At 42.5% G+C, this 17,673-nt stretch overlaps 1 protein-coding gene across 3 annotated transcripts in view; it reads right to left on the reverse strand.

The window, feature by feature from the left end:
• The window catches only part of Ankrd12 (ankyrin repeat domain 12), a 61,864-nt gene that overhangs the window by 26,603 nt on the left and 17,588 nt on the right, over positions 1-17,673 (reverse strand). For 2 of the 3 annotated variants that reach the window (XM_051190888.1, XM_051190887.1), the window contains one exon: positions 14,936-15,083. In XM_051190888.1, the coding sequence (XP_051046845.1) occupies positions 14,936-15,083 (148 nt within the window). Of the gene's footprint in view, positions 1-5,567; positions 5,681-14,935; positions 15,084-17,673 lie in introns of those variants that run through there. The other variant, XM_051190889.1, reaches the window with a different exon arrangement.

The raw sequence follows: 17,673 nt of genomic DNA on the forward strand, positions 1-17,673 counted from the left end.
AATATTTTTAACTAAAAAGGAGGTGAGGGAGGGTGTGTGGAGGGCAGCTCCCAGCACCCACAAGGCTGGCCGCTCATGACTTCTCTAACTCCAGCCCCAGGGCACTGACACCTGCCTGCATGTGGCCTCCAAGGGCACCAGGCACGGACGTGGTTTACAGAGATACACATAAAGTAATTTTAAAATATGTATTTGCTTGTGTGATGGGTGTTTTGCCTGCATGCATTTTTTGTGCATGGCAGAAAAGGGCATCAGATGCACTGGAATTGCAGCAGCCATGTGGGTGCTGGCAATCAAACTGAGTCCTCCAGAAACACAAGCCGTGCTCTTAACGGTGCCCCCCCCCTCCACCTTGCGCTTTGAGACAGGGTCTCTTACTGACCCTGGAGCTCCTGCCTCCGTCACCCCAGCCTCACCAAAGACTTTAAGCTGACTGGCAGTAGAAGCAGGCAGAGGAAAATGTAATACACGGAATTGATTAAATCAGTAAGCATTACTAAGTTAGTATCTCCGCCACAGGCTGACATCCGCATCATTCAACAATGAATTTTCCAAAACTGATACTCACAGATATAAGAACACACCTAAAAAGCAAGAAACAAGGGTACAGATATCTAAATGTCACATAAAATTGATTAAACTAACTCACTTATGACTCTACAGGAAAGCCATACCTTGACTAGCTCAGGTGACTACAAAGAGGGTTAGGTGAATTTCACTTTGATCTTGCAATGGTAATTACAATCCTCTGAGTTGGTTTCTTGAACGGCTGGGTGTTCATGCGCCAACTCACTTAGCTCCCTGAGGTGAGGAGCTGTTGACTGAGATATGGGACTTAACAGAAATGACAAGGAACCCAGGCTTACATCAAGACAGTGTGAGCGCGGTAAATGTGAGCATGTGGTAATCTAGCGCTTTAAGAGGGCCAGGGAAAAAGACTAGTCTGAATTATTCCCAATGTCCAATCCTACAGCTCCAAGTTTGTAAGGGTACTTATGTCTCACCCCACCCCAACTATGTAGGAGAAAAGAAGTCATGTGTACTTGGAAATATACTTAGCAGATGGTAACTTACTTCTTCACGTTATTTCTGTAATAACAGGTTCTGCTAAGGGAATGACCATAAGGGATTTCAGGATGAAAACAAAAGGAATAGGACATGATCAACGGCTTGGAAAACTATGTTTAAAAGTAAAATCTACATTAGGGATGAACTGTGTCCTGGACTGATGATGAAGCTGAAGCATAGGGTCTGTCCTTACTATAACTACAACCAAGGACTGTAGCACTCTACATATGCCCTCCCCTAGTCATCACCCAGCTCCTTTCTGTCAAACTAACGTACAAACGGATTCCACAAAAATGGTATTCTTCTTTATCTGAAAATGGACAAATATCACTACAAAAATCTTGATGTCACTGAAGAAAACTGACAAGAATCACCCAGGGTCAGATACTCCATTATGAATACATACATTACATGGAGGTCCTTCTACCATGACTAGGAAAGGCATTTTTCTTTGGATGAGATGAAATTGATTAACTTGAGCTTATTTCAGTACATGTACATATAATCATTATTTTTAAATGAATGTTTTTTTTTTTTTTTTTAGAGTTCTGCTCAAAGGTATGCTTAGAGTTTAATTTTATTCAGTGATAGCTCACCGCTCTAATTCAGTGACAGATTCACATTAAGGATTTACACAAACTAAGTTTCAGCTATCCAGAGCACATTGAAACTACAACTAGAATTTCTCATTTATGTGTGATAAGCAAATTAAAGGTAGAACATGTTATTTAAGTTTCTCTTTTAAAATAAGTAAATTACTGGAGGAGCATGCTACAGCATGCTTCTGGAGGGGCACGCATGAACATGCTACAGCACGCTGGAACCACGCTTTTGGAAGGACACACATGAACACGCTGCAGCACGCTTCTGGAAGGACACGCATGCACACAATGCAGCACGCTTCTGGAAGGACACGCATGCACACGCTGCAGCACGCTTCTGGAAGGGCACACATGCACACGCTACAGCACGCTTCTGGAAGGGCACACATGAACACGCTGCAGCACACCTCTCAAAGGACACGCATGAACACGTTGCAGCACATTTCTGGAAGGGCACACATTCACACGCTACAGCACACTTCTGGAAGGACATGCATGAACACGCTGCAGCACGCTTCTGGAAGGACACGCATGAACACGTTGCAGCACGCTTCTGGAAGGACACGCATGAACACGCTGCAGCACGCTTCTGGAAGGACACGCATGAACACGCTGCAGCACGCTTCTGGAAGGACACGCATGAACACGCTGCAACACGCTTCTGGAAGGACACGCATTAACACGCTGCAGCACGCTTCTGGAAGGACACGCATGCACACGCTGCAGCACGCTTCTGGAAGGACACACATGCACACGCTGCAGCACGCTTCTGGAAGGACACGCATGCACACGCTGCAGCACATTTCTGGAAGTACACGCATGCACATGCTGCAGCATGCTTCTGGAAGGACACGCATGTGCATGCTGCAGCATGCTTCTGGAAGGACACACATGCACACGCTGCAGCACGCTTCTGGAGGACAACTTGAGGGAATTAGGTTGTTCCTTCCATCTGTGGGCTCCAGGTACTGAACTCAGGTTATCAGGGTTGGCCATCAATGTCTTATCTGCTGAGACATTTCACAAGCCTGAAACCATGCTAAATTTTTCTTTTCTTGTTTTGAGATGGGGCTTCATTATATACCCTTGACCCACTGGGTAACTGGCTACTAATATGTTATTCATCTAGTACTAAAGAATGAAATTTTGCAACGTTAGGTCATTTAGGCATTCATTCTTTGTTGACTCCTTACTTAAAACTTCATGTATCTTTTTTTTCATTAACAATTATTTCACCTAGAATTAAAAATTCTTAGGCTTTGGGCCTGGACTGATGCATATTAAACCTATATAAATACATAATAAAATGTGTACTGATTTGAAGTATGGACTTTAAAAAGAACTAAATAGATACTGTTTTAGACATTGGAAAGAGCAAGCAAGTAAGGACGCTTAAAAGTTACAATTCAAGTATGTCTATACAATGCATGTTAAAAAAAGCAGATGACACAAAATGGAAAAGAAAATACCACCATGGGATGTCTTAAATTTTGATTACTAAGTTGACCCGAAATGAAAAATATTTTATTGTTTATAGTGATGCATGCTTACTCAGCCTTCTTTACATAAGATTCCTAAGTCGTTATTTTCACTAAGCACCAATATTACAAAGATATGCCAAAACCAAACAACTAACATGAGCTTGTACTACTCAACAACCTCAAAGTAGATGAGATCAAGGATGCTAATAGTCTTGGCCTAATAAAAATCAAGTTATCGGGGGGGGGGGGGAACAAATGGATTTCATCCTTCATAAAAGTTCTAACCCTTTCTGTATCTTAAATATACAGAAGTTATTAACATGCTACGTGGAAATGAACAAAAATACTATTAACATTCTAACTTCAAATTAGAAAAATCTTTAACTCTAGTGTATCACCAAGAAAATGCCTTTCTTTAAAATTTTCAAATGTTATTTTATGTATATGACTGTTCTGCCTACACACACATATCTGTGCAGCATGTGCATGTCTGGTACCCAGAGAGGTCAGACGGGCACTGAATATCCTGGAACTGAAGCTACACAGTTCTGGGCCTCTGCGTGGGTGCTGGGAATCAAGGTCAGGTCCTGTGGAAGATGGCCAGCACTCTTAGCTGTTGAGCAATTTGCCAGGTCCCAAATACCTTTACTGTATAAAACGTGGTACATATCGAGTCTAATGCTGATGATCAAATATGCTGTTTCATATCTGGACACTCTAAAAACAACATAAAGAACTTCTTCCTATGGCTGTTACATTCTTAACTTTGCTCTGAGATTTCCTAAAAACATGTTTCTACTTGTGTTAACATCATATAGGCCATTTCATAAAAAATTCTGCTATATTTTGACTTAAATATTGGCTCATTTTGATCTGTTGATTAATTATTATAAACCAATACTTTTACACAGCTACTAAAATATAGAACTAAGGAAAATAGTCTCATAAATTATGACAATGTTTTGTCAGAATAATAAATGTATTATTTTAACACTGAGAAATTATTCCAAATACTGGACATTTTGTGTGTTTCATGACACAAATGCAGCCAGTAAGCACTATGGAAGACAAGGCATCACTCTCCTTTCAAAGGGCTCATGACCTTTAAGACTCTAAAAGCGGTGACAAGGACAGCGCGTTTCTCTGGTTAAGCTGAAATGTACAGATATTATGTTTGGAGCACCTACTTTAAAAAGGCCAGAGAGGGAGACTTGGGAAAGACAGCTCTTTTAACAGTGACCGGCACTTTAAAATGTGTTCACCAGGCACTCCTTAAAGAAGAAGGCTGGAGTGTGGCGAGGCTCTTAACAAAATCTCTAGTTCGCCAACTATGGAGTGCGCATCTCCACTACTCTAATTAAAATTCAAGAGCAAAGTCTAGCTGAGCATGACTGAATTCTCAGCCTGACAAGAGAATTATTTGTAGTAAGTATTATTATTGGGTAGGCTCTTGAAAGAGGATAAAGGACTTCTGCACTTAAGGTAACAATGAGTAAGACTAGGAAATAAGCCAGGAGTGGTGGCACACGCCTTTAATCCCAGCATCAGGAGACAGAGGTAGGTGGAGGTCTGTGAGTTCAGGGCCAGCCCGGTCTACAGAGCAAATTCAAAACCAGCCAGGAGACCCTATCTAGAAAAACAAAACAAAACCAACTAGAAAAGGCAGATATTGAGGGTGGGGGACACACAACTAAAAATTATGCAAATTTAAGTATCACATACTTCAATCCTATTAAGTTGTACGCCTGGTTAATAATACAACAAATCAGATAGAATATATAACAATAATAAATGAGGTGTTTATCATAAACATCAGACCACTCAAACTGCCACTCAAAGTGTAGTGGTTCATTCACTGAGACTAGTCTACTGATTATACTGTTCACTATAAAACAGGATCTCGCAGCAAGTGGAAATCGGTTAATGACACAATTACATCACTAAATGGATACTGTTTCTGTCAGCTGACATTCTTCATAACAATGCATTAAATGACATGCGGGCACAGGTTCCTTATCTTGGGGACTGGTAGACTGATATTAACAGCAAATAATTTATAGGACAGCTACTTTGAGCAGAACGGACAGAAAATATAGTATTTTGCGGAATAAAATTGCATTTGAAATGCTACATATATGAAACTGTTATTAAGGTGTGAAATTCACAGGCTGTTTATCCTCTAATTTTGTAACACGTGAAGTGTATCTGTCATATGAGGGTTAATGGTGCTGTGGACTTTCACACACAAACATCTATGGGCAGCTAAATTAATTCTTCATTAAATAATGCAGTCTGGATTTTGATTGGTTGAAGATTGATAATGATAAGTTTAACAAGGACCTCATGTAAATTAACGAATAAATTGGGTTATTTTCATCAGTCTTCAGCAACTCCAAAATCTTTGTATGATACTTACTGACAATTTTTGCATCATTCCTTGAGGCACTTTGATCAAGCAATAATTCAGGCACATTCACCATGTGGAAAATAAATATTCTGAAAAATCAATACATAGCTGATGAACACATGAAATAGTACTAGTGAAAAATAAACAAGGTTCTAGAAGATTTGTCCTTCTCTAATTATTTGAAAAATTTGTCACAGCACTGTGTTCTATGGAAGGTTTTTTTTTTTAACAACAGTCGTTTTTTTTTTAAATTATACTGTTTCTTAAAGAAACAAAATTAAAGAGTTCATAGCAACAATGGAACATAGCATATTAAACGTTCTACTTTTTTAAAAACTTTCTTACTTTCTCATGAAAGATAACAAATTTCTCCTGATAAAACCTGATTCCACGAGCAGGAAGGATGTGTAAGGGACCTTCAGCTTGTACGTAACAGACAGATCTGCCAACAGGTGGGCGGAAGGACTAGCTGGACATGAACTATTAACAGCTACTTTCTGATTCGCTCTATTTCAGCAGCGATTAAACAGTCCTAGCACAGAAGGTGCTCAGAGACAGAGGCAGAAAAGGAGAAACCCTAGTTAAGGTGGCTTCAAGTACAGATGAGCGGCGTCCAAAGAAGGGAGGCCATAGCGGTATAAAGGGCGAGAGTGAGATTCATTTGTGGGGGCTGACCTCTGCGGGGTCACTGGGGGACGATGTAAGTGACAACATCCAGAGGCAACTATACTAAGTCTGTGAGTTTAAGGGAAAAGTCTGGAATTGGAATGATGGCATGTGCTGAGCTTGTCTGGGAGACTGCCTGTTCAGAGGAGAGGGTCCCTAAGTGAGGTATTTGACAAAACCAACATGACATCGAGGAAAAGAAGATGAACGTGGAATAAAGCAGTGTAGGAAGCTGGTAGACAGTCGAAGGCAATTACATCCCACACATCAGGGCTTAGGAAAGTGAACAGTGAGCACTTTCTACAGAAAAGGACTAAAACACTTCTAAAAGAGCTAGCAGTGAAACTCATTTGTAAACAGGTTCCATGAAATGCAGTTAGTCTATATTACACTTGGAGTTCAGGTGTAAAAACAACAGACTATTAAAGATAAATAAATCCTGGAGATTTGGCTCAGTTACAGCACTGGCTGCTCTTCCAGAGGACCTGTGTTCAATTCCCAGCATCCACATGGAAGCTTACAACCGTGTGTAATTCCAGTCCAAGGCGATCCAACCTTACCACTGGCTTCCTTGAACACCAAGCACACATGTAGTGTGCATATATGTGATGCACAAACATACATGCAGGCAAAACACACACACACACACAAATTAAAAAAATTAATCCAGGCCTGCTTCTGCCACCTCTACGGCTAGCCTAGTTTCGTCAGCAGACCAGTGTATTCCTTTCTAGATTTGATTCCTTACAATTTTGCACAAAGATAAAGTACTTCCCTACCAGGTGTAAGGGTCTGGGTTTGATATCCAGAACTGCAAAACCAAACCAAATCAAACAAACCCAAACACCAAATAATGCTGGCCACTTGATGAAATATCTATAAGTTATGATTATTCATCTTAACATTTCCAACCTAACACACATGAAAATCTTTCCAAGCAGTTGTAATTCAAAGCACACCATCAATCAACATATTTGAGTTTTTAAACCAACCTCCTAATGATGCTTGCATACTTTAAAAACATTTGGCCATAAAAAGAATATTGGAATATCCATGGTATTCCCAAGACTGTGCTAATAAAGAGGGCTGAGTATTTTAAGAATATTTTTGTGAAGACGTACCAGTTAGATGGCCTCAGCTACTAATAGTAATGGCCCTTGCCACCAAGCCCAATGGCTTGAGTTACTCTCTGAGACCCATGGGGTTCAAGAAGAGAACCAATGTTAGTATGCTGTGTGAAGACCTCCACATGCATGTCACGGACACACACACGCTTTCTCTCATATTCATGCTCTCTCTCATAGGGAGTGAACACAATGTAAAAACTACAAGGTTTCTGGGCTGTAAAACTCAAATGACACACAAGTGTAACCGCCACCTTCCAGAGCTGCCCACTCGACTTGAGTTTCAGGCTCTGCCTCACGCCTGCCTTCAGCACACACCTACAGCCCTTTGACTGGACACACCCACCCACCCTCTCACACCTACAAGTGTCTCAGGGCCCACCCTTACTAAGGCCGCTGTCTTGTTCTCCTAAGCTGCTGACAGACATGTCAGAGGCACAGACACAATCCACTTCCCTGCCTTTCCATCCCACCCTTTGTCAGGTAACCACTCATACAAGTTGGTTTATTCTTCCAAGCAAGCAAGTGCGTGGCACTATACTTTCTAAGTACCCTGTCTGCCCTTTTTTAGACAGGGTCTCACCATGTAGCCCCAGCTGGCCTTGAACTCATGGAGATCTGCCTCCCTGACTCTTCCTCGAGTGCTAGAATTAAAGATGTACACTACCATGCCCAGCTGCTAAGTCTTCTAAACACTTGCAGCTCTCTCCCTCTCCCCCCTCCCCCTCCCCCCTCTCCCTCCCTCCCTCAGTCTGTTTTTATCTCACAGGTCAGTCATATCTTCAGGCACACTGGACCTATTACTTGTGTCTGCTTTACTAGGATTCATTCTGTGCTTTTGCTTATGTCATACCAAATGTGACTTGTTTTACTTTATTTTTTAAAATAGCAATTCAGAAGTTTAGTTCAGTATCTACTGAATTACCATGTCTTGTCAGCTTCTACAAGTACTTTATTTTCTGAGGTGTCTGTGTTTTCTAAAGACTGAACTTAACACATGCTAAGAAACACTTCAACAACTACGCCACAGGACCTGCACCACTAAGCTTTCGGCCCTCCTGCATGCTGGAACCATATGCCGTTGCTAAGACTGTGTAGTGCCACAACTTCCCTAAGTGCCCATTTTTATCTGTTTTTTTTTGGGGGGGGGGTTAAAATTGCATTCACATAAGCTGACGGCTCTCTCGCATCTCCAGGTGACCCCCGAGGGTGATTACCTTCTTTACAAGTACATGGCTCCCTAGCAGGTGTCACGGTCCTTGGATTCTTGTGAGACAGCCTTCACATAACCTCTCAGGGTCAGTCCCTGTCTACTGAGCAGCATCTGTACTTACATATTAAATTTACATTTTCCACTATAGGGCAAAGAGATGAAAGTTGCCACCTTTTTAATTTTACCTATAGTTTAGTGCTATTAACATCACTCCTTTCAAATACTGATTGATATACCAATCATTTACTAATGTTACATTTTCTCTTTACCCCCACTCTCATCCTATAATTAACTAATCTGTGAAGTAGACAAAAACACTGAAAAATTTATGTAAGAGTAGAAAGTCCTATTTCCTACACAAAGCAAAAGAACTGATGTAACTGCTTGTCACTTTCTCAAAAATTATATAATACCTATTATGTAGTGCGTAACTACGTAACACCCATTGTCCTAACAATTAGAGCACATGGATATACATATATGAGCCTGTGCACGCACGCATGCACCTTGTAGCGCGCGCACACACACACACACACACACACACACACATGCGCTTGTGCATGCACGCGCGCGCGCCAAGCTGATCAAATGGCTCAACCAGACTTGAGTCCAATCTCTGGGCCCACATGGTAGAAGAGAGCCTACTTCTGACCTCCACATTCTTGCTATGCATACATGCTGTTTCCCCTCTACATATAATGGAACATGCTGAATCTTACACGTGCTGTTTGCTTTGACTCTGGCTGCAGTCCAGCGCCTCTCTCTTAAGATGAGGCCAGGTCTTGAGCAACGAAGACAGGAAGTCTGCTCCCTGACAGACATCTTCCGTCACAAACACGAGGAGTCTCTATTCTTGTTTTTTATTTTACGGTAGTAATCGCTGATGTTCAATGCTTAGATATAACAACACTCAGAGTTACAGACACGTCACATTTTTCCACGTATTTTATCTGAATTAATTTTCTAAAGATAGTTCTTTTCTTTTTAAAGTTTTATTTTTTTATTATGTAGATACTGTTCTGTCTGCATGTTTGCCTATACACCAGATCTCACTATAGATGGTTCTGAACCATCATGTGGTTGCTGGGAATTGAACTCAGGACCAGAACAGTTGATGCACTTAACCTCTGAGGCATCTCTTCAGTCACTAAAGACATTTCTTAACACAAACAAGTTTCCTAGTTTTAGGATTCCTACAGATTAAGCAAAATAATGATTTTTCCTGTTTCCTTATTTAATTAAAAAACTGTCTTTCTAGCATTCTCTGATTAATACACATTAATGTTTAAAACTATCGTTATAAACCCATGGATTTAAATGTATGAGTTCTCAAACTTTTCAACTGCCATCATTGTTGACCAGTGGGAAACTCTTAAAGTAGTCTCTGAGGTCTTTTAACAAGATCGCATTAGTCTTTGTTAACCCTTAAATCTGAAGTGAGACAAAGTTCCAGACTCATCTATGTACGTTCTATGATGGGTATAACCTTCCTCTTAGAAAGTATCTTAAGATCACATGGGAGGTAGGAATCCTTGCACTAAGGGCTTTTAATAGAGCAAGGACATTTTAATAGTGTATGTCTATATATGTCAGGGCAGGTGCCTGTGGAGGCGAGAGGCATCGGATTCTCCCTGGAGCTGGAGTTACAGGTGTTCCGAGCCACCTGACATGATCCTGGACTCACAGGTCCTCTGCAAGAGCAGTGTGTGTTCTTAACTACTGAGCCACCTCTCATCCTGTACTGGCATATACTGTACACTTTATTTGAAAAATAATCACAAACTTCAAGTGTTTAAAATACTGAAATTACTAAATACTACATATCTTTTAACCAGATCTGCCTATTATTACTGTTTTACACATCTACTTCATACACAGTACTCTTTGGTTATCTACCCATCTATTTTATACTTGAAGGATAGGTTACAGTAATTCAGACGCTGGAATCCTTTATTAATATATATGTCAATACATACTCAGTATTTCTCTCTCTCTCTCTCTCATTGTTTTTGAGGTAGGGTTTCTCTGTATTGCTTTGGAGCCTGTCCTAAAACTCATATTCTGTAGACCAGGCTGGTCTTGAACTCAGAGATCCATGTGCCTCTGCCTCCTGAGTGCTGGAACTAAAGGCCTGCACCGACACAGCCTGGATTACTTCAGTATTTTTTAAGAATAAATCTCAGCTGGGCGGTAGTGGTGCATGTCTTTAAACCCAGCACTCGGGAGGCAGAGGCTGGAGAAATCTGTGAGTTCGAGGCCAGCCGGGTCTATAGAGCTAGTTCCAGAACATTCAGGTCTACACAGAGAAACACTGTCTCAAAAAAAAAAAAAAAAAAAAAAAAACCTCAAGATTTAAAAATTCATGCTGGAGAAATGGCTTAGCCATTAAATGCACCTATTATTTTGACAGAGTATTAAAGTTTGCTTCCCAGCAGCCATGCTGGGCACCTCACAACAACCATCTGTAGGCATCAGGTCCCCTGCTGGCGTCTGCAGACACTGACTCACGATAGCCTGCCCACACACATACATCCTATGGCTCTCTCACTGGTTAAATGACCTAAGGGTGCTCCCCACATCCACTTTTCCCTTCAGCAGAGGTTCTAGCCTACAGCAGACACTGACTCTTAATCACATCTTTCAAATTCTAAACTACTCCTGCTATTTTTGCTGGTCTCTCTTAACACTGTCAATTCACTTTTAAAATAGTTTTTGTTCATTTCTAAGTATGTCTGTGTGAGAGATACAAGGTACAGTGTCCTCAGAAGCTAGGAGAGGGCATCAGATCCCCTGGAACTGGAGTTACAGACTGCTGTGGGCTGCCATGTGGGTGCTGGAAATTGAGCCTGGATTCTCTACGAGAGTCAGCTACGTAATCCCATACACCGTCAAGTTTTAATCTTTATGACATTAAGTTGGCTTTATCAAAAAAAAAAAAAAAAAAAAAAAAAAAAAAACCACTTTATGATAACACAAGTGCAGATGGTAATGGTCTACATCCACACCCGCAGGCACACACACACGTGTCTACACTCACACCCGCAGGCACACACACACGCTATCTACACTCACACCCGCAGGCACACACAATGTGTACACTCACACCCGCAGGCACACACACACGTGTCTACACTCACTCCTGCAGGCACACACGTGTCTACACTCACTCCTGCAGGCACACACGTGTCTACACTCACACCCGCAGGCACACACACACACGTGTCTACACTCACTCCTGCAGGCACAGGTGTGCATCCCTCCTTTGAGGATTTTCATCTGGGTCACCGAGTCAAGGAATCACTCTGTTTATCTAATACATTTATCTGCCCCGTCTTTATGATGATGCAGATCTAGGCATTTCTCAACATTCAAAGAACGATAGACTTACTGGGTCATCCAACACAATTATTTCCAAAAGACATCATAAGCAAATACCAAACTTCAGTTAAGGAATGCGTGCTCAAGTATCTAGGGATGTCTGCATCTTGTCATAAACTGTCAAAACTCAAGAGGTCCCTGGACATAGTGCTAACCCTTTAGTCCCAGCCCCTGGGAGGCCCAGGCAGGAGGGTCTCTGAGTTTGTGTTCAGTCTGTTCTACATAGTGAGTTTCAGGGCCAGTCAAGGCTAGAAGACATGATGGGGATAATATGACAATGTAAGAAGGAAATACAGCACTAGTTAACAATTGGAAAATATAGTTGATGGGTATAGGGTTTTTACTATGTATACCTGTTATAAATATGTACTTACTGTGTATAATCCCTTGAAAATTAACATATTTGAGTATTTTCCATAATAAAATGTCGAGAATTTGAGGGCTAAGGGTGTATTCTCAACTGGTGGAGGGCCTGTCCCTCATCGGGCCCCGGGGCAGGTAGCACGAGCCTGCAGTTACAGTACTAGGGAGGCAGGAGGCAGAGGAAAGAGGCCTGACTGCACACAGTGAGTTTGAGGTCTGCCAGACTACATGATATTCTGTCCAAAAGGCAGGGACGAGAATTTTAAGAACATTGTAAGAGGCTAGCTTACAAAGAAGACGTGCGGTGATGGGTGGTAATGATCCCACCCAGGGTTTCAAGTGTGGTATATCTAGTACTGCCAATGAGAAAGCACGCTTAGATGACTACAGGTGACTGTGCTGTGATGAACTTGAGTGTCACATCTGTGTGAGCGCGTGTTAGAGATGTGCACAGTTCCATTTCTAGCCCTGTAGGGAAGAATGACATTTTGATGTTGGGTCTTTAATGGCTGGGTCATCTCTACAGCCCTTCTCTAACAAAGTCTTGCGTGTGTGTGTGTGCGTGTGTCTGTGTGTGCGTGCGTGTGTGCGTGTGTCTGTGTGTGCGTGCGTGTGTGCGCGTGTGTGTGCGTGCGTGTGTGTGTGTGTGTTTGCTTATGTGACTGCTACAGTGCATGTACAGGGGTCACAGAAGGTAGAGGACTGCTTTCCAGAGTCGGTTCTCTCCCTTCATCTGGGTTCCCGGACTTAAACTCAGACAGCAGACACCCTTACCCACTTGCTGAGCCATGTTTAACAGTTCCATGTTTGTACGGTGGCGTGCATGCATGTTTCTGCCAGGGTGGATGGATGTTGATCCTTTCATTACTCCCCACCTTGTACACTGGGTGCTTGACAATCTGGCTAGTCTGAGTTAGGCAGTCTACCTCAGAAAACCCTTCTTCCCGCCTCCCAAACACTGGGATTATAGCCAGTCCATGACATTCTCCGGCATTTTCTCAGGAGCTAGAGATCCAGACTCAACGTTTTCTAGTAAGAAGCCCTTTACCCACTGAGATGCCATCTCCCAAGACCTCCACCCAAAACAGTATTTTTTTTTTTACAGTAGTATATATGTACTTGAATATACACAGGTAGAATATGTTTGACTTAAATTGATACTTTAATTAGATGTCTTTTTAATCTATATCCTTTGTAGTTTATTTATTCAAGCAGACCAGAAGACATTTTCCTTGTTCAAAATTCTTTTTAAAAATGATTTATTTATTTTTATGTATACTGTTATTCTGCCACATATATGTCAGTGTGAGGGTATCAGATTCCCTGGAACTGGAATTACAGACAATGTGCACTGCCATGTGGGTGCTGGGAATCTGGGTCCTCTGGAAGAGCAGCCAGTGCTCTTAACCACTGAGCCATCTCTCCAGCCCCGTAACATGCCCTTTATGAGTTTACTATACTTACTATTCTTCACAAATGTTTTACTTTTTGTTTGATGTTTAAACTGTGCTTTTCTCTGTAAGCAGCTGATGATATTTACAAGTCACTTAGAGGTTGCTGCTGGTGTCTGTGCCATGGCTCCTTTATTCTCTACCCACAGCGGGGCGGCACTTCTCGCACAACTACGTATGCGTGTGGCCACCAGTGTGGCCACCAGTGCCGTCCTCAGAAGGGACATCCTTGCAGTCAGCCTTCACCACGGAAGATGACTAACTATCACAAAAAAGTAAAAGGTAAGACTTCTTCTTAAAAGTGTTCTCAAACTACTACTTCTTGGAAATGGCTGAAAGTACACTTTGGTATTTAATCCGTTCTATATAATTTAATGTAGAGTCACATGTCTACTCACTCTAAGTATGCCAAGGGTTTTCTAACATGTCCCTTGAGGGGCTGGGGGATAGTTCAGCAGTAAAGTGCTTACCTAACAGGCACAGTTCCTAGATCCAAAAAAAAAAAAAAAAAAAAAAACCCCTGCATCACCTTTTTTCTAAAAATTATGAGTTTAAGGCCAGGCTGAAACACAAAGACCCTGATCAGAAAGACAAAACAAAAAAACTAGTAATAAATAAAAGTTAAAGTTATGTTTGTAAACAAATTGCTTATTAGGGCTCCATCACCCAGTCTACAAAGGCACAAACTGTAAAGGACTTACTAATGTCAACGAAAGGCATGAAGTGTGTACTGCTGGTAGCTACATCGCACCACACAGGAGGAAAGGGCAGCAGCAGTGCTGACAGCTGGCAGGCGTGCACGCTGAGACCGAATGCAGGGCGAGGTCAGCCTAGCAGCGCAGTTACAGGAGAGGTGGGGTACGCAGGCACTGTGAGCGCACACTCACGTAGCTGCACACCGCACACGGGACTAAGTCCACCACCCAGAACCAAGCACACAAGCACCCAGGAACTAGCTGGCACTGTTCTAAGGTGCTCGTCTAATGTGTTGCATACCAGTGCAGAATGTTCTATGGAATACCACACCAAACAACTGAATACACAGTATCTGAACCTGTAGCTGGGCTTGGTAGCACACACCTGTAACCTCAGCACTCAGTGGGATGGGGCAGGAAGATGGAAAGTTTGAGGCTGGCCTGGGCTAAAGGCAAAACCCTGTCTCAAAATGAGAAAGACACAAACCTGTATAACTGTCATCATCGCCAGACAGAGGCACCTCTCTTTTTAGCAGCAACTCCAACTCTTCTGTCTCTGCTACATCCACTGGACGCTCTCCGTGCTTGTTAGCTTGAAATGGGTTCCCACCGTGACGAAGCAATAGCTTCACTATCTGAAACATTCAACAACAGGAAGGTTTAGTGCTCTCATTTATTTCACACCATTACCCCCTCTCTTTTTTACATGCATGAGCGTGCCTGGTGTCCAAAGAGGTCAGAAGAGGGCACTGGGCCCCCTGGGATGGGCTGGAGTGACACATGGTTGTGAACTGCCGTATGGGTGTTCGGAACTGAACCGGGCATCTGGAAGGGCAGGGTGTGATGCTAACTGCTGAGCATCTCTCCAGGCTCTCAAGCCATTCTCTTGACAACACAATCTCCACTTGGATGTTGTTTCATCTATTCTACATCCATAACACAGTACCTACTTAAAAGCATTCTAATTATTCACTAATCTCACTTTGAGCAAGCCTCACCCCACACAATGGCCTCATCTACTGGAAAGAAATGTTCTCCCTAAATTTTAAATGGGGGTGGGGAGACCAGAGTGATGGTTTCACAGCCTGGTTCAGAGTTCCAGGACGGCCAGGGGTATGTAAAGAGGCCCTGCTTGGAAACAAACACACACGGACTCTTGAGTCTATTGAAAAGCTTTCTATGATCACCAGGAAGCAATCAATGTAGGTACAGAGGGTCTGAAAGGCATGCCACAAAATTTCCAACATAACCAACATTTTACAGAAAAACCTCACATACAAACATTCTAATGAGTAGTCACATTAACTTAAAATGGCTTAAAATGTAACAAGTAACAAATCCCAGCACCAGCAGGCAGAGGCAGGTGGATCTTTTCGAGGCCAGCCTGGTCTACAGAGTGAGGCTCAGGATAGCCAGGGCTACATACATACAAACCCCAAACCAGAAAATAAAAAATAAATAAATAAGTGATACCTAAAACAGAAGAGGAGAAAAGCAGCATAAAAATGTGTAAGTTAGGCACAATACACTTGTCAATGACAGGGTAGAGACTAGGCTACTGGTAAGCCATGTCCCTCCAACCCTCACCACTTAAGACCAGTTCACAGACCTGCCCTCTTTCCACTCCCCCCTCCTCAGAACACTTACACGTCTCTTTAAGATAGCATGATCTTTCCTGAATGGAAAGTACGTTCTTAGCTTTAGTTCACAGGACATGTGTACACCCATAGGGCTAAGAACGTTTAACAGCTTTTCTTCTTCTCTCTTAAGCACAAATAGAAGAGCAAGAGGAAACAGGACTAAAACTTCTTAAACTGTGATGGCTCTTAAACTGAGATGACTCTGAGCTTAAGAGCGCTCACAGCTCTCGTAGAGGACCTGGGCTCAGTTCCCAGCACCCAGATAGAAGCTTCCAACTACGTGTGCGTGGGTGGACACTCTCTTCTGTCTTTGCAGGTTTCTGCGCACGTGCACGCACGCGCACACACACACGGTGTTCACACACACACACACACATTCACACACACAGTGTTCACACACATGCACGCACGCGTGCACACACATGCACACGGTGTCCACATGCATGTCAATTAAGGATATATGTATGCATATTTTAAACTCTCAGTCTTGAAAAGACACAGCTGATGTGGGATGTCCTTCTGTATGCCATGAATACGTGTTCCTTTTATTGGCTGATAAATAAAGCAGAATATAGCTAGGCAGGAATTCCAAACAGAGATATGGAGAGTAGAAGGCGGAGTCAGGGAGACTCCGTGTAGTTACTGGGGAAGCAAAGATGTGAGATAAAAGCCACCAGCCATTGTGGTAAAGTACACAATATTGGAAATGGGTTAGTTTATATGCAGAGCTAGCCTGGGCCGTTGGCCAAACAACTGTAATTAATATTAAGCCTTAGTTAATGTGGTTATTTGGGAACTGATGGGTGGAATGGGGGGAACTTCCAACTACAAACAGCAGAGCCCTTCTAGAAGGGCTACAAACATGACTGTGTAAAGCATGTGAGCTCAAATGTCAGCTTTTGGAAATACTGTGCACCTATGAGCATATTAAAAAACTTAGGGTCACAGAAATACGTCTTAGTCCACTTAGGTAGCAAGCATCTACGCATTGAGCTATTTTACCAGCCAACATTACAATGTCTTTAATGAGAAAAAAAAAGGGAAAACACCTTACGGAAAATAGTGAACAGCACTTCTCACTTCTATAAATTATTTTGGCATATTCGAAGTACAGCAATACAGAAGAAACTTTTAGAGTTTTCTACCCTCATGTTTCCATATCATTTTCAATTTCAAGGTTTGCATATACAGTGTCTTCTATTTCTTCATAATATTCCCTTTTAAAAGGTAAAATTTTTATTATGATTTTTCTATTTAAAGAATTTCTTTTCATTTTACATAGCAACTCCAGTCCTCCCTCTATGGCTACTCCCCACCCTCTCCTCTGAGGGGCGAGGCCTCCCTTGGGGAGTTAACAAAGTCTGCCACACCAAGCTGAGGCAGGGCCAAGCCCCTTGCCCCCATCTCAGGGCTGAGCAAGGTATCCCACCATAGGGAGTGGGCTCCAAAGAGCCAGTTCACGCCCTGGGATAAGACCTGGTCCCACTGCCAACACTCCTCCAAACAGATCACACCACAGGACTGCCACCCACATTCGGAGGGCCTAGTTTGGCCCCATGCAGGCTCCCCAGCTGTCCGTCCACGG

Source organism: Phodopus roborovskii, unplaced genomic scaffold (assembly GCF_943737965.1).
Source record: "Phodopus roborovskii unplaced genomic scaffold, PHOROB, whole genome shotgun sequence".
NCBI lineage: Eukaryota > Metazoa > Chordata > Mammalia > Rodentia > Cricetidae > Phodopus > Phodopus roborovskii.